General features: G+C 40.8%; 1 protein-coding gene across 11 annotated transcripts in view; it reads left to right on the top strand.

Moving 5' to 3' along the window:
• The window catches only part of VGLL4 (vestigial like family member 4), a 175,005-nt gene that overhangs the window by 69,537 nt on the left and 80,193 nt on the right, over positions 1–25,275 (top strand). For 2 of the 11 annotated variants that reach the window (XM_021071116.2, XM_021071110.2), the window contains exon 1: positions 24,738–25,223. The exons of the other annotated variants lie outside the window; for them this stretch is intronic. In XM_021071116.2, the coding sequence (XP_020926775.1) occupies positions 25,142–25,223 (82 nt within the window). In that variant the 5' untranslated portion in view covers positions 24,738–25,141. Of the gene's footprint in view, positions 1–24,737; positions 25,224–25,275 lie in introns of those variants that run through there. 11 annotated transcript variants of the gene reach the window in all.

Here is a 25,275-nt window from a genome sequence, read left to right as displayed (position 1 = left end):
TGAGGAAAAGCAGAATAGGAACGCACTTCAGCCCAATGAGTGCTATAAATATTTTGTTGTATTTGGGTTCAGTTGTGTTTTCTGAGTGAGAAATCTGTCGATTGCAGGGATCTGGGGCTGTAGAGTTTGAACATGGAAGAAGTGCATTTTGGAAAAAATCTCAAAGCTTAATGTTTATTCTCTTCCACTTATTTCTGGTGAGCACTCGGTTCTCTTTGCAAAAGGCGTTTCCAGTACTAAGTCTTGACAAGCCCATCTCTGTCTCCAAAGTCTCAACCAGAGTCTCTTTTATGTGGGAAGCATTTCGCCTCTGGGCATATCAGAAACCCTTGAAGGAGTTTTTACAAATAACCGTGTGTGTGTGTGTGTGTGTGTGTGTGTGTGTGTGTGTGTGTGTGTGTGTGTGTGTGTGATTTTTTTTGTGGTTGCACTCATGGCATGTGGAAGTTCCCAGGCCATGGACTGAATCAGAGCCACAGCTGTAGCCTGCACCAGATTCTTTAAACCTACTGCATTGGGCTGGGGATGAAACAGTGCCTCTGCAGCCACCTGAACCCTGCAGTTGGATTCTTAACCCATTGTGCCACAGCAGGAACTCCTAGAGGTTTCAGTACACTACACTTCTGTATCTTCTAGGTGAGAGACAAATGACAGAAAAGAAATCAGTATTAGGGATTTAAAAAAAAATGATACAACTTGTCATTTGCTTCTTGTCATTCATTAAAAATTAGAACATTTATGAAAAACCAAAACCAAAACCTGGAGTCTTGTCCACAAGATAACTTGCTATTAGTTTTGGTGTGTAGGCTTCAAACATTTTCCCATACAAACATATAATACATCACAAAAATAGAATAATATCTAACATAACAGTATTTATATGTTGTTAGCTAGATATACAATTAGATACACTATGTATATAAACCAAAAATGGGATCATACATATCTAAACAAAACTGGAGTTATACCATATGTATTACCTGCTTTTTCCACTTGGAATTATTCTGAACCTTTTTTCCATATCACTAAATGATCAACATTGTCATTTTCAATGACTACATTATGTAGATGTGATTTAGTTATAAGTTCAGGTCATTTTCCCAGTGATAACAATGTTATGAATAGATTTGTGTATACATATGTGTTTTTGTGTTTATCATTAATGTGTTTTTATGGCTGTTTGCTTGATAGGTGAGGGTATAATCATTTTTCTTCAAATAAAATACTGACATGGTCACACACTTTTTTCTCTGATCTGTGGAGACATGACCCAAGAGAAATCTAGTCCTTTTAAAAGAATTGCAAATATTGGAGGAAAAATATATGAAGTTGGAATTGTCTTGGGAAATTGGGATAGATGGTTACTAGTTATCAATGTTTATTAGTTTCATATACAGTGCTGGACTGATGTAATTGATCTTCCTAGTGATGACCTACGTCAAGCATCCTGTCTGTGGTCACAGGAAGCTGAGTTCCCTTGTATAGTTGAGGTTCTACATGTGCTTGGGTCTGAGTGCTTATTAAAATATTTGTTCTGTGATTGTCTTCCAAGTAATTGAAAATTGTTTATGTTTGGTAACTTTCAGTTAACCAGAGCATTTCATTAATACTCTTGTTTCTCCCAAATTTCAAATAAATAGGAGTTTACTACAATTGCTTATAATATTTTTTTTTGTCTTTTTGCCTTTTCTTGAAGCCACTCCTTCAAATAAATAGTTTACTGCAATTGCTTCTAATATATGTATATATATTTTTTATTTCGTCTTTTTGCCTTTTCTTGAGCCTCCTCCTCTGGCATATGTAGGTTCCCAGGCTAAGGGTCGAATCGGAGCTGTAGCCACCAGCCTATGCCAGAGCCACAGCAACACGGGATCCGAGCCGCGACTGCGACCTACACCACAGCTCATGGCAACGCCGGATCCTTAACCCACTGAGCGAGGCCAGGGATCGAACCCGCTATCTCATGGTTCCTAGTTGGATTTGTTAACCACTGAGCCACGATGGGAACTCCTGGACTCTATTTCTAAACATGGTTCTACCATAGATGTCCTTGGAAAAATTCCGTAAGCAAACAGAATCTCAATTGTCAGGTAATTTACTCTACGATGCATATGAATTCTCTGTTCAGACAGGTCCTACCAGTTCTAATTTTTCTCAAATACACTTTGAAACTTCCCTAGTAAGTAGTCTCAGTGCTCTTTGGTTTGTTTTTGCTTTGTTGTGGTTTATTTCATTTGCTCCAGGGAGCAAGGGACAAAGTAGTCTGAAGGAGAGAATGAAGGGAGTGTGATCTTAAAAGCAAGAAGTAGAGAGTAAAGAATCCATGGTATGGAAGGGTTAGATCTCTGGAGGCAATCATCCCATCCTAATGGCCAGTTCTCTCCTGAAATATTGTGTTCAGTTGAGTACTGTTTTAAAAGAATATCAATAACAAACTAAATTTGCACGAAGGAGGTTGAACAGAGTGATGTGAGGTTAAAACTGAAATACTTTTTCTTTTTCTGAGGGAAGAAGACTAAAGGTGACACAGATTGTTGGCTTCTAAATGACAGATCTCATTTTAAAGGAAGGATTAAGCTTATGGGTGTTGCTCCAGTGGACCCCACTAGGATCTATCCCAGAAGTTGTAGGAGTTGATTTCAGCTCCCTGGAAATAAAAAATGTCTAACGTGAGGAGTGGTCCAGCACTGGGTAACAGGCTCCCAGGAGAGAGATTAAGTCCCTGCCCAGAGCTGGAGCTGAGTGGGGCCACCATCCATGGGTCTTCTTTCTTTTTTTTTTTTTTTTTTTTTTTGTCTTTTTGCTATTTCTTGGGCCGCTCCTGCAGCATATGGAGGTTCCCATGCTAGGGGTCCAATCATAGCTGTAGCCACCGGCCTACGCCACAGCCACAGCAACTCAGGATCCGAGCCGAGTCTGCAACCTACACCACAGCTCACGGCAATGCCGGATTGTTAACCCACTGAGCAAGGGCAGGGATCGAACCTGCAACCTCATGGTTCCTAGTCGGATTCATTAACCACTGCGCCACGACGGGAACTCCCTGTACAGTGGTTTCTTGAACTCTGGTGAGGAGGTGAGTTTTTTTTTTTTTTTTTTTCATTTTAAAAAATTTTATTGATGTTTAATTGATTTGCAATGTTGTGATCTTTCCACTGTACAGCAGAGTGATTCAGTTATACATATACACACATCCATTCTTTTTTCAGATTCTTTTCACATACAGGTTATCACAGAATAGTGGGTAGAGTTCTCTGTGCTATATAGCAGGTCCCCGTTGGCCAGTCATTCCATGTATCTCAGTGCACAGGTGCCAGTCCCAAACCCCCAGTCCATCCCTGCTCCTCCCTCCTTCCCTTTGATAACCACAAATTTTCAAAGTTTGTAAATCTATTTCTCTTGTACAAATAAGTTCATTTGTATCCTTTTCTTTTTTTTTTGAAGATACCACATGTAAGTGGTATCACATGATATTTGTTTTTCACTATCTAATTTCACTTAGTATGATAATATCCAGGTCTATCCATGTTGCTGCAAATGGCATTATTTCTTTCTGTTTTATGGCTGAGTAATATTCCATTGTATAGATGTACCACATCATTTCGATCCATTCTTCTGTCGACAGACATTTAGATTGCTTTGATGTCCTGGCTATTGTAAATAGTGTTGCAGTGAACCTTTGGGTTCATGTTATCTTTTCGAATTATGGTTTTCTCAGGATATATGCCCAGAAGTGGGATTGCTGGATTCTACTCTAGTTCAGTTTTTAGTTTTCTGAGGAGCTGCCATACTGTTTTCCATAGTGGTTGTACCAATTTATATTCCTGCCAGCAGTGTAGGAGGGTGAGACAAGCCCTAGATCCCTTTAAGTTCTGAAATGTTAGAATTTTATACATTGCCTAGTGAAGTGCTCAAATCAAATGCTTCGCCACAAAAGTCTATTTCCTGTCATTTAATTAATTAATTAATTTAATTTTTGTCTTTTTGGAGCCACACCCAGGGCATATGGACGTTTCCAGGCTAGGGGTGGAATCAGAGCTGTAGCTGCCCGCCTATGCCACGGCCATAGCAACATGGGATGTGAGCTGCATTTGTGACCTACGCCACAGTTCACAGCAGTGACAGATCCTTAACCCACAGAGCAGGGCCAGGGATCAAACCTGTGTCTTCATGAATACTAGTTGGGTTTGTGACCACTGAGTCATGATGGGAACTCCCTGTTATTTAGTTTAAAAAATTTAAATGCTTTTCTATTGAAACTTCTGTTGGCTCTGCCGCTGCATTCTGCGATGACACAGTTACTTACTGAGCCTGGGTTGCATCCCAGGGCTGTAAACATTCTTCTCTCTCTCTCTCTCTCTCTCTTTTTTTTTTTTTTTTTTTTGTTGTTGTTGTTGCCTTTTTAGGGCCACACCCAAGGCATATGGAGATTCCCAGGCTAGGGGTCTAATTGGAGCTACAGCTGCTGGCCACAGCAGCACCAGATCCGAGCTGTGTCTGCGACATACACCACAGCTTATGGCAGCGCTGGATCCTTAACCTCCTGAGCGAGGCCAGGGATCAAACCTGCCACTTCATAGTTTCTAGTCAGATTCGTTTCTGCTGCGCCATTGATGGGAACTCCTCCAAAAACGTCTTTTAAATTTTTTTTTTTTTGTCTTTTGTCCTTTTTAGGGCCACTCCCGTGGCATATGGAGGTTCCCAGGCTAGGGGTCTAATTGGAGCTGTTGCTGCCAGCCTACGCCAGAGCCACAGCAACGCCAGATCCAAGCCGTGTCTGCGACCTACACCATAACTCAAGGCAATGCTGGATCCTTAACCCACTGAGCAAGGCCAGGGATGGAACCTGAAACCTCATGGTTCCTAGTCAGATTCGTTTCTGCTGCGCCATGATGGGAACGCCTAAAAAAATTTGAAAAATACATATCTTTATGTGCAGATAAAGATTTACAGAAGAGAATATCTCAGTGTCAGAAATCTATCATTGCATTAATTAGGTAACAATGAAAGTTCACAATGTCTAAAAAGTTGATGGTAAAAAATACTGAGAAGCTGAATATTAAAGATGATTTCTGTAATTGATCCAAATGCTGTATTGATTAGATGATTTTATCACAGCAATGTGTATAGAAACAAAACATATGATAGTGAATGATGTTCTTCAATATATGTTATTGGTGTTTTAAAAATTTTGGTGAGAACAATTAATGTGAAATCATCTACCCTCTTAACAGATTTTAAGTGCACACTACAGTATTATTAAATGTAGGTACAGTACTATACAGCAGAGCTCTAGAACATATTTATCTTGCTAGCTCAAACTTCATCCTGTTGAACAGCAACTCCCGTTGCACCCAGCCCCTCATGACCATCATCCTGCTGTTTCCATGAATCTGACTGTTTAGATTCCTATCTAAGATAATCATGCAGTATTTATCCTGTGACTGGCTTACTTCATTTATCGTAATGTCCTCCAGGCTCACCCATGCCGTTGCATATGGGAGGATTTCTTTCTTTTTAAAGGCTGAGTAATACACCATTTGCATGTATGAGTCACATTTTCTTATTGTAAAGAAATAGAGGGGAACTAACTCAATAAAAAACAGAAACCATTTATGCATTAAGATGATAGTGGAGTTCCCTGTTGTGGCTCAGCAGGTTTTAAGGACCTGATGTTGTCTCTGTGAGGATGCAGGTTCGATTTCTGGCCTCACCCAGTGGGTAAAAGATCCAGTGTTGCTGTAAGCAGTGGTGAAGGTCACAGATGCAACTTGGATCCAGCGTTGCCAAGACTGTGGCACAGGTCACAGCTACAGTTCCAGTTCGACCCCTAGCCTGGAAACTTCCATATGCTGCAGGTACAGCTGTTAAAAAAGAAGAAGAAAAAAAAAAAAAAAAGAAAAGAAAAGAAAAAGAAAAGAAGGGGAAAAAAATGATGGTATTCTGGGTGAGTTTTTACTTTTTATATAGCAAGTTACTCATGTATCTATGTATCTTATAGTTACTGTAGCTGTTAGGGATCCCCCATTCAAGATAAATAACTGGGGAGTACAGGTTCCTAAGTGGAGGACCTCTGAAATAATGTTCAGGAAGTTTTATCCAGTGTGATTCAGTTGCTTTGTGCTCAGGTGTCATTAGTAACCCGTTAAACACAGCCTCAGTTACTCAATCCCAGGTCCCCAGCTCTCTCTGTTCCCAGATACTCTCAGCTACCATTCCCACCAGTTCTGAGGTTAAACTAGACACAGAGTCTTAGACTTGAAAAGGGCACTTTTGGTCCATCTCCTTTATTTAATAGATGAGAATGCTGATCTTTGGAAAGAAGAGGTAATGCTTTTTGAAACTGGTTGGAATTTATACTTGAAGTGGAAGAAGAAATGGCAAATGTATTCTACATTGGGTTCAGCATTGAGAAGTTAAATACATCATATTGCTGCTCTCAGAAATAGTATGTAAAGAAATAATGTGTAGTAATCGAGCTGTCCAAGTTCTTTATCATGTGCAACAACACAATTCCTTTTATCAGGTACTGCTAATTTAATTTTGAAAACTGAAAGTGGAGTTGGATGAATTGGTTGTGACTTTCGCTTCCTTTTTCTTTTGCTTCTTTCTCTCACAACTTATTTTGCATCTTGGACTGATCTTCAAACATTGTTTTTATCATATTACTCCCTCTCTTTCCCCAAAGTGAACCTATGGGACTCTTTACTACAGTGTGTTACTATAGAGTCAAGTTTGATTTCTGTCTGATTTATTCCTGGTCCTCAACCTTTATTTAATATTTAACTGTCTTTTCAGTTATGTTTTCTATTACTTTCTCTCCCTGAAATCTTTTGCTTCAGTAAAGTCATGCTTCATATCATTTTGATCCTGAATACCTTTTCCTCTGCTATTTTGCCTGCTCAGCCTTTAGTTGTTCTCTCTTTAAAATCTCCTAACTACGCTCAGTGACCCCGATAACGCTTCCTTCTGTATTTCTAAAAAAAGCAAAAAAACATGGGTTGGGAACTTGGAGTTAATAGATGCAAACTCTTGCCTTTAAAATGGATAAGCAATGAGATGCTGCTGTGTAGCACTGGGAACTATGTCTAGTCACTTATGATGGAGCGTGAATAATGTGAGAAAAAAGAATCTACACATGTATGTGTAACTGGGTCACCATGCTGTGCAGTAGAAAATTGACAGAACACTGTAAGCCAGCTATAATGAAAAAAAAAATCATTATATAAAAAAACTCCACCTTTATTTACCAGTCTTTATTATAAAATGTTTTTAAAAAAGATTCAGTCAGTGAAGAAAATCCTCTCCCATCTCAAGTTCCTAGTTTTTCTGAAGTAACTACTGTTAAATTTCTTTTGCAGCCTTCTGATGCTTTTCACTCACGGTCACAAAATGGCTGCCTTATCTCCAGGCATTGCATTTGCATTTAAGACAGTAAGTCAGGGAAGGGAGGAGGAGAAAAAAGGGTATCATGAGCCGTATCTAACTTTTTTTTTTTTTTTTAAAGCAAAAGCTTTCCCAAAAGCCCAGAGCAAACTTTTGTTTATGTTTCATTGGCCAGGTCTGTGTTACATGGCTACTCTTAATTATAAGAAACTCTGGAATACAGAGTAGATATTTAGTTTTTTCAGTCCCTCCAGTGGAGGTAATAAGGAAGAAAGGAGTTGGGAGTGTATTTTTCTTTTTTTCTTTTAGGGCCGCACCCATGACATATGGAGGTTCTCAGGCTAGGGGTCGAATCGGAGCTACAGTTGCCAGCCTATACCCCAGGCACAGCAACGCCAGATCCGAGCTGCATTTGTGACCTACACCACAGCTCACAGCAACGCCAGATCCTTAACCCACCGAGTGAGGCCAGGGATCAAACCTACAGTCTCACGGTTCCTAGTCAGATTCACTTCCGCTGTGCCACAATGGGAACTCCAGGGAGTGTATTTTGAATTGGCTACCAGATTGCGTCTACCACACCTGTAATTTTGTTATTATGGGTTTTGATAAGTTAATTTTATAACAAGCCATTTTGCTGTTTTCTCCTACTGTTTTGGATAATTTTTCAGTTTTGTCTTTGTGGTGTGTTATTTTAAAATTGTGAAAGATTTTCTGTTTTCTATTTCGGTAGTTTTAAAAACTCTCGTAAGAAGAAGCTTTTGATGCAGGTAATAGAAAACTCAAAGATGAGCTTAAAAATAAAAGGAGTTTAATAATTCACATAGCAGGACAGTGTGAAGATCAGGTGGCCTCCAGATGCAGTTTGATTCAAAGGCTCCTGGTGTTCTGGCTTCATTTCTCTGTGGCTTTGTCCTTGGCTGACCTCCTTTGTAGTAACAGGGTGGCTACACCATATTCACCAGAGAAGAATGTCTCTTCTGATAGCTCTCCTCGGCTTCTTTCCAGAAAGTCTGCAGAAAACATTGGCCAAGTGACAGCTCACCCATGTACCAAACCCTGTGCTTTCCTGAATCCTGTCCTTCATATACTGAACTGAAGCTCAGTTTTTCATCATCGTCTGTTTCTTTGATTTCTTCCTAATGTGGCGTCCATTTCTGCCATAGCCTAGTTCTTCTTTTCTATTTCTTCCCTGAACTCTCATCACCTCTCCTTGTTGTCTTACTCTTTCTTCTCTGAGTTCTTATTTCAAGGAAGTTATGCCTGGGAGTTCCCATTGTGGTGCAATAAAAACGAATCCGAGGAGTATACATGAGGATGTGGGTTTGATCCCTGGCCTTGCTCAGGAGGTAAGGTATCCAGAGTTGCCACGAGCTATGGTGTAGGTCACAGACATGGCTTAGATCCTCAGTTGCTGTGGCTGTGGCATAAGCGGCAGCAGTAGCTCCAGTTTGACCCTTAGCCTGGGAACTTCCATATGCCAGGCGTGTGGCCCTAAAAAGAACAAAAAAAAGAGGTTATGCCCTTTCTTTTTATCTCATGGGGAAATGTTAGTTCATAAATTTCAAATTCTTTGTAGTGTAATTTCTCTGGTGTGTTGATCTTTCAGGGTAGCCGTTGACTGCTCTGTGAGTTTGGGGAGTGCTGGGGCTACAAGCAGCTGCCTCTGAATGAATACGTTCCACTGGGAGGGTCCTTCTCTCTGGTGTGGCAAGAATTTTGACTTTGAAATCAGTATGCTTAGGTCCTTTTCACTTAGTGTCTGCAAAGAAACAAGCAGGGTACCTGTGTCCATTTTTGTGAAGTCTTTAGTGTGTGATAGTCTTGCTGTTTGGTCTGACAGCTACCCTGATGAGATGAAAGTGTGCAAGGGACTGGTTTTGTAGCTCTTTGGTGTTCTGCAATTTCCTTGATCTGTTGGAAGTAAGGCTGGCGTGAAAGTTCAGTTAATACAATGCTTAAAAGTCTTAGGATCCCACAATTACTTCATTTTTAGTTTTGAGTACTAAATTCAAATGATTTCCCTTTGGTGTTTCATAGGCCCAAGTCCCCCAAGAACCATGTGTGTGTGTGTGTATTTTTTTTTTTTTTTTTTTTGCTTTTTAGTTCTGCACCTGCAGCATATGGAAGTTCCCAGGCTAGGGGTTGAATCTGAGCTGCACCTGCTGGCCTACGCCACAGCCACAGCAACACAGGATCTGAGCCACATCTTCGACCTACACCACAGCTCACAGCAATGCTGGATCTTTAACCCACTGAGCAAGGTCAGGGACTGAACTGGTGTCCTCATGGATACTAGTTGGTTTGTTTCTGCTGTGCCACAGTGGGTACTCCCAAGAGCTATATATATTTTTAAGGCTGTAACATTAAATCAAACAAAAAAGGAATCCTAATGGGAAAGATATGTGCTGAAGCGTGCAAGGTAAAACTTTGAGATTGGGGTATTTCACAGTTTGAAGAATAGCATACTTTCTAGCACAAAGGAAAATATTTTCGTAGTAAATAGAAATTCAGTAGAAGGAAGAGCACTTGGCATTTATATGGTGTCGCTTGCACTAGCCGTGTGCCGAGTACTTCAGACTAAGTGCAAGACCCCCAGAAGCTGTCGGTGTATAGGGGAGATAAAAGCCGAGTGTGACTAGAGCAGGCTGTGTTTAATGCCATGCTGAGCGCTGGTGTCCAAGGAGTGGATCCACTACCCTCATCCCCATTGCCAGAGATGGAGAATTAGACCAGAGGGTTTCAGTTATACCCCTCTGCTCACAGAGCTGGTTTGTAGCAAAAACCAGAATTGGAACCTGCTTCCGACTACCCCTGGCCTCCCAGATCAAAAATTTAAAATATTCCTGAGTAAATAAATCAAACAAAAAATTAATTAATTAGTCCTGTATCTTAAGTTACCTTTGTCTGCAGTAATCAAAGTTCATTTCATATGCCGTTGGAATAATGAATGTTACAGCCCATATTTTATTTTGTTTGTGTTTAATGGACATTTAGGTTGCTGTTTGGAATGCCTTGTCCCTCAGTCCTGCTTTGAAATTGTGTTCTATTCAGGGTCCAGTTAAATGCTACTTTCTTTATGAAATTCACAGCTAAATCCCCTCAGAAAATAGGGTTTCTCTCTCCTCTGCCTTCTGTTTTTGTTGGTAGTTTGGCTGAGCTGTCCTCAGTATGAGCCCTGCCAGGACAGGGACCAGGGCTTCTTCACCCTTGGACCCCATCCTCTGAAGACAAGTGCACAGTAGTATCTCGGATTCTGAAGACACAGCACTCAGAGGCATGACAGTTGTATTTGTGTTGGGTTTGACGTCTAGATCGTTAACTTCTGTCATGACCCTGGACAGTGGGCATTTGTGTCTGAGGCTTGTCAAGTGTGAGTCAAGTGTGTATGGGAGCATTGCTCAAGGTCTCTGCTTCTGGGGCTCAGCAAGACTCATTTATTAGTAGTAGTAGTAATAATAATAATAATAATGATAATAATTCTGGATGGTACATTTTGTATAGTGTCTTTTGTCAACAGCCAAACAGCACTTGTTGACCCTTTTGAAGAGTTTTCACATTCATATACTAAGTGTTTACTGTAGGCATTTAAAACATTTTATAGGGGCCTATTGGACAACTTCTTCAGATGCTCTTTTCTTTTTTTTTTTTTTTGTCTTTTGTCTTTTGTCTTTTTAGGGCCGCCCCCCTGTGGCATATGGAGGTTCCCAGGCTAGGGGTCGAATCAGAGCTGTAGCTGCCGGCCTACAGCAGAGCCACAGCAACGCAAGATCCCATCCGCGTCTGCAACCTACACCACAGCTCAGGGCAATGCCGGATCCTTAACCCACTGAGCGAGGCCAGGGATTGAACCTGCAACCCATGGTTCCTAGTCAGATTCATTAACCACTTAGCCACGACGGGAACTCCTCTTTTCTTTTTGTTCAGTGCATTGACACATGAGAATTGAGGGCGTGATTTTTCTCTTTCATGAGGAGTAGTGGGCCACGTGCCAGATGAATAAGCAGAAAGATCCAGGAAGAGGTCATGTGTTCTTTTTTCTCTGCGCGCCTCCCCCGGTGCTCAGTCAAAAGAGGATTGGAAGGTCCTCTTCCATAAGAAGAAGAGAGCTTCTGTTTGGTGAGTCAGTCTTCCAAAGGAATATGTACTGGTTACCTTTTCTTGGTGGTTCCAGGTCAGACTGCCCTAAACCCTTGTTCCTTCAATGCATCTATAAATAAAATATGGCCCTTGAGTTACTGCTGTGGGGAATAGACACCACTAAGCATGCAGGTGCAGTGCTGTCCTTGGTCACGTTCCTCTCCCTCTTTTTAAAATTTGTTTTACTGGGAAGGTGGGGGAGAGAAAGCAGGAAAAAGCATTTATTTAGATGCGGTGTAAATTGGCATGACAGCAACAGGGATCCTAATTTTCTTCTTGACAGCCTGTGGCACAGGGCTGTTAGCACAGAGATCCTGTAACAGTAATCCCAGGATAATCAGAATGTCAAAGAACATGGAGCAGCATTCACGAGTAATAAGATTATGCCTGAAGTGGTTAGGCTCCTTAACCCTATGGTAACTAGCCTCACCTTGAACTAGAGACAACGAGAATTTTTTTTTTTCCCCCATTCTTATTGGAGAGCAAAGCCACATTTCTTCTAGGTAGCCTCAGTGTTCTCCCCAAAGAAATGTAGGACAGGCACTTTGGGGCCTCCCACCGTTCCTGTTGCTGTTGTCAATTCAAACCGTCTGGAGAATGAGCTAAACAATATTCTTCATGTCTATTGTGCTAAAAAGGTCTCTCTCTCTCTCTTTTTGTCCTGGGATATACAACTCATTCAGTCTCCACATCCTTTGAGTAAGAAAAACCAAAGAGAAACTCAGTTCGGCAGAAACAACTCTCTAAATAACACTTACCATCACTTATATAAAATAGGAATTTATATTGAGACTGCAAATGAAAGTGGCAGCCTGGAGATGGGTGTGGATGAGGGGCAAAAGGGGAGAGAGGAATTGTCCAGAACCCAAGAATTTGGGGTTGATTCAGATACCGTAGAGGTCGAGGAGTATGTTTATTAAAGTGGGGTGTGTGGTTGACCAGAGAGAAGAGGTGAGGCCTGGGGGACATGGGGGTAAATGTGGTCCATTTTGTGTGAAGTCAACAGAATAGATCTTGTCTAGTATTAGACCTTTGTTTTGTTTTTAACTGAAGTATAGTTGATTAACAACATTGTGTTAGTTTCAGGTTTCAGTGATTCAGTTATATATATAACTAAAATACATATTTATGTATTTTTTTCTCTCTATGTGTAAAAATCTCGCTTTCGCTCTCTATATATATAATGGAAAAGAATCTGGAGAGAGAATCTCTCTCTTGAGTCTCTCTCTCTCTCTGTATATATATATATATAATGGAAAAGAATCTCAAGAGAGATATTCTCTCTTCCTCTATCTATCTATCTATATCTATCTATCTGCAGGTATTCTTCTCCAGATTCTTTTCCATTATAGGTTATAAGATGAGTAGAGTTCCCTGTGCTGTACAGTAGGTAGGTCCTTGTTTTTTTACTAGTGTGTATCTGTTCATCCCAAACTCCTAATTTATCCCCCCTCCTTTTTAAAAAAAATTTTTGTTTGTTTGTTTGTTTTGTTTTTTGGTCATGCCTGTGGCCTGTGCAAATTCCTGGGCCATAGCAGCAACCTGAGCTGCTGCAGTGACAATGCTGGATCCTTAACCCACTGAGCTGCCAGGTAACTCCTGGACCCTGTTTTTAATGCATTCTTTAGGATGTGTGTTTGTTTCATTGAAGTAATGGCTGATCTGTGTGATTTTTGAACATTTGACAGCTTTTGGGGTAAGAAAGCTACATTTAACTGAGGATGCATTATGATCATATTTTTAAAGCTAAAAAAAAGAAAAGATTTATATTGATTCCTTCACAGGGCCTCTGCTATCTCGAATTACTGAGGTGCTTTCAGAAATCCACAGAGTCTAATTAAACTTAAGGAAACGGCTGATCGGTATAAGACAACCTTTGTTCCTGCTCCTTTTTTATGGATGATGTTGCTTTTGAGGTTCTTGGCAGGTGGGGCGGAGCTGGGCAGTCTCCTTATAGGAACAGGCCCCGCCTCTCCTGGAATTCAGAGCAGCCCCTCTTCTTTGGGAAGAGGGGGGTGGTCCTCTTTCCCAAGGCTCTGGCTACTTGGAAACTCTGATCCCCATTGTCTCTGCTGGGCATGGGAGCTTTTATTCCCTCCCCCGCCCCCCGCCACTGCCCCACCTTTTGCAGATGAGGAAACTGAGGCTGGGAGGTAGAATAGAGCTGGACAGGACCCTGACTGTCCTGACTCCATGTTCGGTGCTCTCTTGTGCTGAGAACACAGCATGAGGTGCAGAGAGCTCAGGAAGTTGGGGCTCATCCCTGTCTGTGCTTCCTGCTCTGCCTTCTGCCTCCTCTTCTGGAGGAGCTGAGCCACTGCTGGCTGCATCTGCAGGTGGCCATGGTCCCCACAGCCCTTCCCTGCTCAGGTGAGTCACAAGCCCACCTCTCCTCCCTGGTAGCTGACTCCCTCCCTGGGGCTGTGGTTCCTGTTGGCAGTGGGTGCTTCCCTGGAAGACTAGGATGTGGCCTGTCCTCTAAACCTGGTTGGGGACCTAGTCCACTCTCTCTGCCCTGACTCCGCCAGATGCCACCCAGAACTTGGGGCTCCCCACCTCTTCTGGCCTTCCTCCCTTCCCAGCTTAGATTCTAGAGTTCTTGCCTCCTTGTTTGTTATCTCAGCAAATCTTTATTCACCACCTACTGGGTGCCAGGCATTGTGCCAGGTGCTGGGGGAGCAGTGATAAGGAAAACCAGGGGTGGGGGGGCCGCTCACATGGACACCAAGTCCTCTGGTGGGAGGTTCACTAAAAACTCACCATCACCAGCCGTAGTAAGTCACGCACACATGGGAAACCTACTCTGCTCCTCCAGGGAATGCTCTGTTTCATTCCTGGGACCCTCATGCACCACACATCCCATGTGAATTTGGAAAAGGGGATAAATGGCAATCCTGATGTTAATACAGTCATGTATGGGTAGTTTATAAATTTCTAGTCCTGTCTAAGAAAGAGGCTGAGAATGAGAGGGTTCCTCTGCCCTTTCTGTGTAAAGCAAGATAGAAGCTGTGTTAATTCCAGTGATGGAATCACATCTCTGTGAGTAGGAAGTTGAACTGTTGCTTAGGTTGGCTCAGGTCACCCCTGGGTCCTGCCCTCAGGTAACTAGTTGGGATACCCTTGAGCTCTGGAAGGTGTCTAAGGCAGGAGTTTCCTCAGCCAGGTGCTCTATTAAATTCAGTCAGAATCCCTAGGGCAGTGGTCCTGAGCCTCAGGGGTGGGGAGTCTATCAGAATTACAGGGGGAGCTATTTTCATACTGTGCTGCTGAGTGTAGTTGTTTCCTGGATATAAATTCAAAATACATTTTCTGCACGGGGCCCCATCCCAGACTCACTAAACCAACTGCGAGATCTTGGGCCTGGTACCTGTGGCTTTCAAAGCTTCACGGGTGATTTGAATGCATGGCTAGGGTTGAAAACTGCTTTTCCAGTTGGTGGATTTCTGGTCAGCCTATGACTATAATTTCCTTACAGATAGAAACATCAATAAATAATTTCCAAGGTCAGGTTGGCAAATCCATCCTTGGAAAAAATGAATTGTGTGCGTTGTGAAAAGAATTTGATGGTATTGGCCTTTCTTTGATTTAAGTGAATATCTTCAACCAATACATTTTGTTCTCTCAATACATTACTGAAATACACTTGGTGAACTAAATAAAATCTGAACCGTCTACCTGCTTTTGGAAGACTGTCTTCCTGGTGTGTGTAGGTCAGGAATTAATCCAGAAAACTAATAAATGTCTATTCCAATAGGCATTGGGGTGTGGATTTAACTTTAACGAGATCGCAGTGTGGTGAGGGTTTGGGTTTTGGGTTTGGGTTTTTGTTTTTTTTTTTTTTTTTTTTTTTTGCTTTTTAGGGCCGCACCCATGGCATATGGAGGTTCCCAGGCTAGGGGTTGAATCAGTGCTGTAGCTGCCGGCCTACACCACAGCCATACCAACTCGGGATCCGAACCACATCTGCGACCTACACCACAGGTCACAGCAACACCGGATCCTTAACCCACTGAGCGAGGCCAGGGATGGAACCCACAACCTCATGGTTCTTAGTCGGATTTGTTTCCACTGTGCCACAATGGGAACTCTGAAGATGAATTTGTTTTAAAAACTTTAAGGTACAACTCTTATAAGTATGTATTAACCTTAAGGTTGCTGATGATCTAGTCTTCATACCTAGTTTTTATTCAATTGCTTTTTGCAAATCTAGCATGAAACTTGCCCCTTGCAAGTCAGCAGTCATCGTGAACTTTAAAACTCTTCTTATTTTTGTTAAAATAAGACCCTGGGTGGAATGAAATCTCAGCTTCTGAACCCAGATCTACACTCTTTGTGGGAGTTTGGACAGGCTTCTCTGCCTGATATCTGTTTCCTCATTTGTAAAATGGTGAAGGGACCTGCTAGCATTGTTGGGAAGATTTAAAAAGAAACAGGATACAGGAGAAAAGCTGGTGCTCTGCCACAGGCCACACCCCACCTGCTCTAGGGAGAAAATGACGTTTGAGGACAGTAGGAAATTGATGACTTGAGCTGCACTAGCTATTGATTACCTGACTAAGGAGAACAGTTCTAATGGCACTTCCCTTCCATCATGCTTTCTTAGCTGCAGCATTGCTGCTATTTGGGTGCAGATGTAGTGTTTTGCAAGATATTTCTTCTTTCTTAGGAATGCTAATTAATTAATCTCCTTCCCCAGTACTGATTTATTCTGATTTATTTAAAACATCAGTCCTAGTCTGCACTTTTACATGCTATTTTTATCTTAAATTCATGTTAATAAAGCAGATTCCTGTTCACTCATTTGATAATCAAGTGAGTTGGTTTTGTGTTTTATTTTAATTTTTGTAAAGTTTAGTGAGAGTGAAATTATTGGTTAAAAGATAATTACTGTGACTTTTTAAATTAAAATAAAAGGCTTATTGTGTTTGAACTCAGACGGAAATCAGGCAGTTTGCTTTCCCAAAATTCTTTGCAATTTAAAATTCATCCCTAGAGGGTGCTGTTGCATTGAAAGTTTAAATCTTTGAGAAGAACCATTTTAAGTTTTTTTAAAAAAATATATACATTTGTGTTAAAATCCCACTATATTACAGTAAATGATCAAGACATACTTCATAGAGGTTGAGAATACTTTAACTTAGGAGAGGTACTATTTTATAAACAATAAATGTCAAAACATACAGCATAGTGGCATTTGCTTTTGTGAAAAAATTGACAAAAAATACTGTATGTTTTTCACTATCATTTCAGTGTGAGCAACTCCAATTTAGAGAAATAAACAATATTTTGTGATATATTTATGTATTCTTTCCTTGAGAGAAAATGTAATAACACGGGGAACTTAATAGATACTCATGTTCACCTACTTGATACTTGAATCATTTGAAAATTTTTTGTTTTGGTGTCATCTTTAACAGCTATACTGTTGAAAGACCTACTGTGTGCAAAGCAGCCTTTATAATCTGGTAGGGGAGAGATAGATAAATTATCTCATAGTCTGCCTTGTTTTAAAATGCAGCATATAGCCATAAAAAAAATGAAATAATGCCATTTGCAGCAACATGAATGTACCTAGAGATTATCGTACTACATGAAATAAGTCAGAGAGGGACCAATATCATATGAGATCACTTATATATAAAAAATCTTTAAAAAATGATACAAGTGAACTTATTTATAAAACAGAAATAGACATAGAAAACAAACTTATGGTTACCAGAGGGGAAGGGTGGAGGAGGAATAAATGAGGAGTTTGAGATTAACAGATATACACCACTACATATAAAATAAACAACAACCTACTATATAGCACAGGGAACTATATTAAATATCTTATAATAACCTATAATGGAGAAGAATCTGAAAAAAATGTGTGTATGTAGTTATATAACTACACACGCTGTAACTTTTCATCTGAAACTAACACAACATTGTAAATTAACTATATTTCAATTTTTAAAAAAAAAGTTAGAAAAAAGTGCAGTATAGACCTAAAATACAGTGGATAAGGGGGTTAATCCTACCTAGCTAATGAGGTTCTTGTGGAAGATTGGATTTTAGCTGAGTCTTTGAGCCACAGAACTTTGCATTCTAAACAACATATAAGGAAAAGAGTTTGGTTGCTTGTCTTTCGTACCACTCACTGCTAATTTTGTTTTCACTTAAATGTTCTTCTTTTTTTTTTGTCTTTTTGCTATTTCTTGGGCCGCTCCCGCAGCATATGGAGGTTCCCAGGCTAGGGGTCTAATTGGAGCTGCAGCTGCCAGCCTATGCCAGAGACACAGGAACTCGGGATCCAAGCTGAGTCTGCAACCTACACCGAAGCTCACGGCAGCACCGGATCCTTAACCCACTGAACAAGGCCAGGGATCGAAACCGACACTTCATGGTTCCTAGTCGGATTCGTTAACCACTGAGCTACGACAGGAACTCCACTTAAATCCTCTTCTGTACTTTCCTTTTCATAACCTTGTTTTTGTAATTAAGATAATTACCTAAAAAGTGACAGTCCCTTGCGCAAAGAAGTGTGTCACAAACCTTTTCATCATCGTTGTTACTGTTGCTATTATGCTGAAGAACATGTTCATAGATTTTAGTGGATTCTAGAAATACTCTTAACGTGGCATTTTTGCATCTCCGACTTTTTAAACTGAAACTGTGTATCAAGTTATAGTCAAATTTATTTTCTTCCTTTGGCAGGGTCTTTTTGATTACTCTTCACATATTAGGTTAAAGTGGTTTATTAAAAAAAATAAATGTATGCTAAGAAGAAGAAGAAGAAAAAACCCTTAACATGAAAGCCTTAGCTGAGTATGTAGGTTACTGAGAACCCTGGGAGGAAGAGAGCAGGTGGACCCAGTGGGGGAACTGAGAAGCCCAATAGCGTTATTTACATTTCCCACTGTCTTTGAAGAGATGATTGTGCGACTTAACCTTAAAGTATTCCCTCTTCTGAAAGCGTGCTAATGAAAGCATTTTATTCTTTAGTAAGTATCTGGAGAGTGATTTTGATCATTTGGCTTTTACGAAGCAGCTCACAGTCTTGCTGATTCCATTTTAAACTACTAGTCGACTCTGGGGCAAAGAATCATTTAACCCAATAATTAGCCTGGCCTTTCTTCTGTCACCATTTTCCTGTCATTATTCCACAAAGATGGTGAGACACTGCCCTAATGAACATTTATGGAGCCCTTATTTTATGCTTCAGGAACTCTATACCAAGAACAAAAGCTTAGTTTTCCTTTTCTCCAGAAGCTTAAGGTCTGGTTTAGAGAATTGATGCTAATACAAGAAATAATTAGTAAATAGTAGAAGGGAAAAGTATATGTGTACATGTTTGTGTTCTCTGAAAATTTGCAGTACAGAGAGTTTCTCCCTGTAGACTATTTTCTCCAGCCTCCCCAGTTTTACTGAGATGTGATTGGCATACACCTCTGTTTTGCAGACGTTTTTTTTTTTTGGCCATGCTCATGGCATGTGGAAGTTCCCAGGTCCAGGAACTGAACCTGTGCCACAGCAGTGACAATGCCAGATCCTTAACCCACTGAGCCACAAGAGAACTCTAGACTCTTCTTTAGGACAGATACCTTATCATAAACATCTTTAAATCTTACAAAGTTCTAAATGAATATTTGGATTTTTTTTTCTTCTTTTTTTCTATTCAGGGCCACACCTGTAGCATGTGGAAGTTCCCAGGCTAGGGGCTGAATTGGAGCTGCAGCTGTGGTATGCCACAGCCATGGCAAGCCAGATCCAAGCTGCATCTGCAACTTATGCTTCAGCTTGCAGCAATGCTGTATCCTTAACTCACTGAGTGAGGCCAGGAATTGAACCCACATCCTCATAGAGAGACACTGAGTCCTTAACTCACTGAGCCACCATGGAACTCCTAGTGTTTGAAATTTTTAATCTTTAGTTGTTAAGTTTAAATCAAAGGACATATGCTGTTCAAAAATTAGATAATATGATCCATTGCTTATTCCTTACCAAGACTTATTTTCTCACTATGTGCTTGCCTTTTAAAAAGTGGAGAATTTCCCTCCACTCTCCCTTTAATTATATAAGGAATATAGCTTTTTTAAGTAAATTAGAGTTATAGAAAAATGTGAAAATTGCCCACTCCTCAAAGATAGGCACTCCTAACATTTTGGTATGCTTTCCAGTTTTTAAAATACATGTGTATATTTATATATATGTGTGTGTGTATACTCATAAATACATAAGCAAAATTGGTATTTAGTGTTCATACTACTTTTATAACTTATTTTTGTTGTTTTCAGTTAACACATGTAGTACTATTATCATACATTTTGAGTTTAACCTTTCCTCCTGTCATTATGTTTTAGAAGGAATTATAATGGTGGCATACTATTCTGTCATTGATACAGTGTTGTTTTATGCATTCCTTTAATTTTGGACTTTTAGGTTTTTAAGTTTTCATTATTATGAATCGAAGCTATTGTATCTTTATGTAATTCTTTGACCACGTCATATATATATTTTTAAAGAGAGTTCTAGTAGAGTCCAATGTAGGGGAAAGGGTGCGAACATTTTCAGCACAACAAACAACTTGATGTGTATGCTGATTGCTAGTAGAAAAGTGTGACCAGCTTACATGTTCACTAGCAGTGATACAAATCCCAATGGCATCTCACCTCGCCAGCATTAAATAAAATTGAAATGCCTTTTCTTTCTGTTAATTTGGCAGATGGAGAATCACTTAATTTTTAAAAATTTGTGTATATATACACATATTTTTTTGGCTTTTTAGGGCCGCACCTTCGGCATATGGAAATTCCCAGGCTAGGGGTCAAATTGGAGCATTAGCCACTGGCCACAGCCACAACTGTGCAGGATCTGAGCCACATCTGTGACCTACACCACAGCTCACGGCAACGCTGGATCCTTAACCCACTGAGTGAGGTCAGGGATCGAAATGGCATCCTCATGGATACTGGTCAGATTCATTTCTGCTGCGCCACAGTGGGAACTCCTATTTTTTTCTATTTTTAATGAGGTCAGCTAGGCTTTTTAAAACTATTGGCCACTTGTTTGTCACTTCTTTGCTTGTTTAAAAATAAAGTTTTTTGGAGTTCCCATCATGGCACAGTGGTTAACGAATCTGACTAGGAACCATGAGGTTGCGGGTTTGATCCCTGGCCTTGCTCAGTGGGTTAAGGATCCGACCTTGCTGTGAGCTGTGGTGTAGGTTGCAGACGCAGCTCAGATCCCGTGTTGCTGTGGCTCTGGTGTAGGCCGGTGGCTATGGCTCCGATTAGATCCCTAGCCTGGGAATCTTCATGTGCCTCGGAAGTGGCCCTGGAAAAGGCAAAAAGACAAAAAATAAATAAAAATAAAGTTTTTTCTTGTTTCTTATTTTTTTTAATATTCTTTATATACAAAGAACATTCCTTTTTATCCACCATAGTAGATGTTACAAATATATTCTTCCATTTTGTGTTTTGCTTCTCTACTTGCTTTTGATGTTTTCAGGTATACAAACATATAACGTTTGTATATTTAGTCAGCCAAATCCTTCAGTAGTTTTCTCTGTTTCTCCTCCTCCTTTTTTTTTTTTGGCCATGCCTGCAACAGGCGGAAGTTCCCAGGCCAGGGACCACATCACAGCATTGACAATGCCAAGTCCTTAACCCACTCAGCCACTAGGGACCTCCTGTGACTTCTTCAACTTCTCTTTTTTTTCCCCTGTGACTTCTTTTTTTTATTGAAGAGGGGTTTTTCTGTTTTGGTTTGGTTTTTTTGGCTTAGAATATGTTTCCCTGTTCAATATTAGATGGTAAGAATATTTTCTTACAATTTTAATATTTTTACAGTTAAAACTCTGTGACAGTGTCTGTTTAGTCTTTTATTCTATACCCAGTTCTATGCTTAAAATGTTCTTTATGTTTTAAATATCTGATCAAATTTCTTCATCCTTAAAAAAGAACCTTTCTGCCTGATTTTTTTGTGGGTAAAATAGAACCACCTCTCCAGATTTCCTGAGAACAATCCGGTTGTACTTTAACTATGACTGTATTAGCCTGTTAATGAGCTCGAGAAGCAGTGACATTTTCCAGTACACAGATTTTTTTTTAATGGATGTGGTGACCGTAACCTGAAGCCTGATCAGAATCTAGGTGAGTGTTTCTCAAACATGAGGTCTGGTGTCCCCAGAAGATGGTGGCAAAATCCAGTTTGAGAAATATCGAGCTGAATAATCGGGTGTGTGCTGGGGGGGAATGGAGAATCTGCCTTTGAGAGGTTTTCATGTTAGGGATTTTAATCACCGTATTGCTGGTTGGCCTGCCAGGTGCCAGGCTTCTGCCAGACTGACCCGCAGAGGTGCGGAAGGCATAGTCCTTGCTCCTAAAGCGTAGACTTGGTTAGGGTGGAAGCCTGGGGGCAAATGATCGCACAGAGCAGGGAGAGAGGATACAGAAGGACGGGGTGTCTCGGGACATAGGAGGCCTGTGCCCAGTCTTGTGGGAGGGATGGGTGTTTGCTGGTAGGCTGGAAAAGTCTTTTCACAAAGAGGGAATGTGTGCTGAGAAGTGAAATGATGGGAGTTTTGAGAGTAATGGTTGGTAGTTTACATGCTTGAAGCATAAGGGGCAAGTTATGGGAAGCAGGGAGGTGACAGGTCCCTCTGGAGGGGCGCTGACTGCCCAGTAGAGTTGGTGGGTGTGGCCTCCACCCTCCAGCTGGGGCCTCTCGACTGTGACTGGATGGTTTACGATCTACAGTGACGTAAAAGGACGTAAAATGGCTCAAGATGACTCTCAAGTTGCTGCAAAGGTTTCTAAGTGTTCATTCTCCTTTCCTCTATTTTTTCTCTGAGTAGCAGCCCAACGGTGTCATGATCTGTGGGAAGGACACCATGAGAGCCAGGATGTCACCACAGGTCTCTCCAAATAGAGGTCAAGGTGGTACCTGTGTCCACACAGGTGGTTGCCACTCAGATGCTGAAAACCACCTTGTAAGTGCTACTGAGTCACTAAAGGAAAGTTACTAAATATTCTCCTGGTATCTTTACCATTGGATTGTTTGAATCTGTTTAAATTCCTTTACTTTAAAACTTTTCCTTGTCAAAGTAAGTGAATAAAATGAAGTATCTTAAGGCAGGTGATTTTTTTTCCCTCTGAGATAAATGCAATGGTTGTCAACCTTAGCTGAGTGTTAGGAAAGACTGGGACTCTAAAATTGATACCAAGGCTGGGCTGTACCCCCTCAGATTAATTTGGGATGCACCCTCAGACTCAGGATTTTCCAAAGCTGTACACCAATTCTAAGAAAGCACAGTCAGCTTTCTCCCATAGGGGCACGGAAATGACTTATGAAGTTTTCCTATTGAGAACTTCTGTCAAAAAACATAAGATAACCATTGGTCTCTCAAACTATCTGTATAGTCGAATTTGAACCAGAACTATCAGTTGAATTTGAATCTGTACCTAACGATATTAAGTACAATAATATACATCAGATTTGTATACACATAATAAGAGTCTTTTTCTGACCCTCTCCATTAAGTATTTTCATTGCAATTGGTGGTATGCATACTTTTCAGTATAGCTTATTCAGATACTGGGATATGTACTCTAGCATTAATAAATGCTTATAAATTAAAGCTTGTGAACTCTTGATTTTTCTGTTGTCCACTTCACCCCTGCTATCCCAGTTACTCCTACTGCAGCAGTGATGGCAACAGTAGGGTATTGTATTAATCTCCAAGTAAGATTTGATTTGAACAACTTGTCCTGAACATGCCTATTACCCAAGATGCAACTGTTGCTAATCTTTTTACATATAAACCCTTGACATTATTTACTCGGTTCTTTAGAGTATTAAAATTGCCGGTTTTGGAGTTCCTGCTGTGGCACAGTGTGTTAATGATCCAGCTTGTCTCTGTGGAGGCCCTGATTTGATCCCTAGTCTGCCCAGTGGGTTAGGCATTGCTGCAACTGTGGTGTAGGTCACAGCTCCCACTCAGATTTAGTCCCTAGCCCAGGAACTTCCATATGCCCCCGGGAGGTGGCTGAAAAAAGGGAAAAAAAAATTTGTAAGTTTTTGGTTTACAGTATAGCACACCCCTTGATATTTTCTGAATTTCCTGATAGCATACAACAGTATCAGTATAGAAACATTTCCTATGGTGATTAGTCTATTTACAATGCCAAAAGCTAACTACCATCTCCAAAGATAAAACTATTTTCCCCCTTACTTTGTTAGCAAGTTTTTCCTGTGCTGAAGGCTCTGAACATTCAGCGATTTACTTGTTCGCTAAGCACCGCTTGCACTGGATACTGGTTATATGAAGTTTAAGCTCCCAGCCCTTCCTGTCAGGAGTGACATGGTGCTATGCTACTCTATTGGCCTCCAATACACAGACAGAACAGCTTTCCTATATGCAAAGTGAAAATAATTTTATCCCCACCCCCCCCCCATCATTTCCAGTAGGCTTTCTGTCTTGGATACATATTCTTACTTGTTTAAGCTTCTCTCTTTCTCTTCCCCTCATTTTTTAGAAGGTTATAATATTAGTGAATAAGACACTCTAAATGTAGTTCTGGCAACTATTTTGGGAGCCACAGACCATTATTTAATCCCTGTGAGCCTCAGTTTCTGCTGCTGTAAAAAGTGATACCATCCCTGCCCAGTTTATGTGAGTTGTTTATGAGGGTTGTGAGGGAAGGTATATATAACATGGCATCAGCATTTTAAATATACAGTGAAAGTGTAAATGGACATTGTAAAATAACTTTTCAAAGAGAAAGAAAGAAAAAAAAAAAAAAAGAATAAAATGTGTGGTATGTGTCCCACAGCAAAACAGTTAAGAGTTTCTGAAGCCCCAAAGTGAAGCTACACCAGAGTTAAATTCCATGGAAGTTTGCTTCCATGAAGGATTTTTGACTTTTTACTCAGGTCCTGAAAAAGCAACTTCCTGGGTTTTCTTTTCCTCCTACGGTCTCTCAGTGGCAGGGCTGCTTCCTGTCCAGAGCAGCCCTGCCCCAGCCTCTCTCTCTGTGCGGACTCTCCACCTCCTCTTTTTCTTTCAAACACTTAATACATTTAGAGCCTGATCTTGTGCAGAAAATATCCCTGACATTTGAGGAGCCCCGGGGATGCAGTGAGCATGCTCTGTGCTCCCTCCCGCTGGGAAGAGGAAGCTCATTTGCATACGAGTCATACCAGGCATAGTGGCGTGTGGGCGCCGCGGACTTGCAGCGGGCTGTGAGGGACGCGGGCGCCGCTTTGTCCTAGGAAATGTGCTTCGTGGTTTTCTTCCTTGCTCCTTCCTTACGTCGAAGAAAGCTTCATCAGGACTTCTGAAACGATTTTTAAATGCTTGATTGAGGATCCAGGACGTGTACCGTCTACAAATAAACCCTTGAAGGGTTTTCTGCAGTTCAATTTTTTGCGAGTGCGTTCTTTTTTCTTTCTTTCTTTCTTTTTTTTTTTTTTTTTTTTTAGCTTACTTTGTTTTGATCAGCTGAGGCTGGGCCTCCGTCTTTGTGAAGTTTCAAGAGAAGAGCCAGGAGCTACTCAGCAATAATTGCTTTTTGAAACGTACTCTTTCAGGGCGAAAGCAAAGAGCTGGTTTTCTGCGCTAGCCCAATAAATGCTATTTATGAAGATGGACCTGTTGAACTACCAGTACTTGGACAAGATGAACAACAATATCGGCATTCTGTGCTATGAAGGTAGACGTTCCCTTCTAGAAATTGCTACCCTGTTGCTTTGGTCAAGGCCACT

This window comes from Sus scrofa, chromosome 13 (genome assembly GCF_054392235.1).
Source record: "Sus scrofa isolate SSC_HxYL_T2T_F1_AM1 chromosome 13, Sscrofa_HxYL_maternal_Yorkshire_Landrace_v2.0, whole genome shotgun sequence".
Classification (NCBI taxonomy): Eukaryota; Metazoa; Chordata; class Mammalia; order Artiodactyla; family Suidae; genus Sus; species Sus scrofa.
The sequence above is the reverse complement of the archived record's forward strand: the minus strand, read 5'-3'. Positions and strand labels throughout refer to the sequence as shown.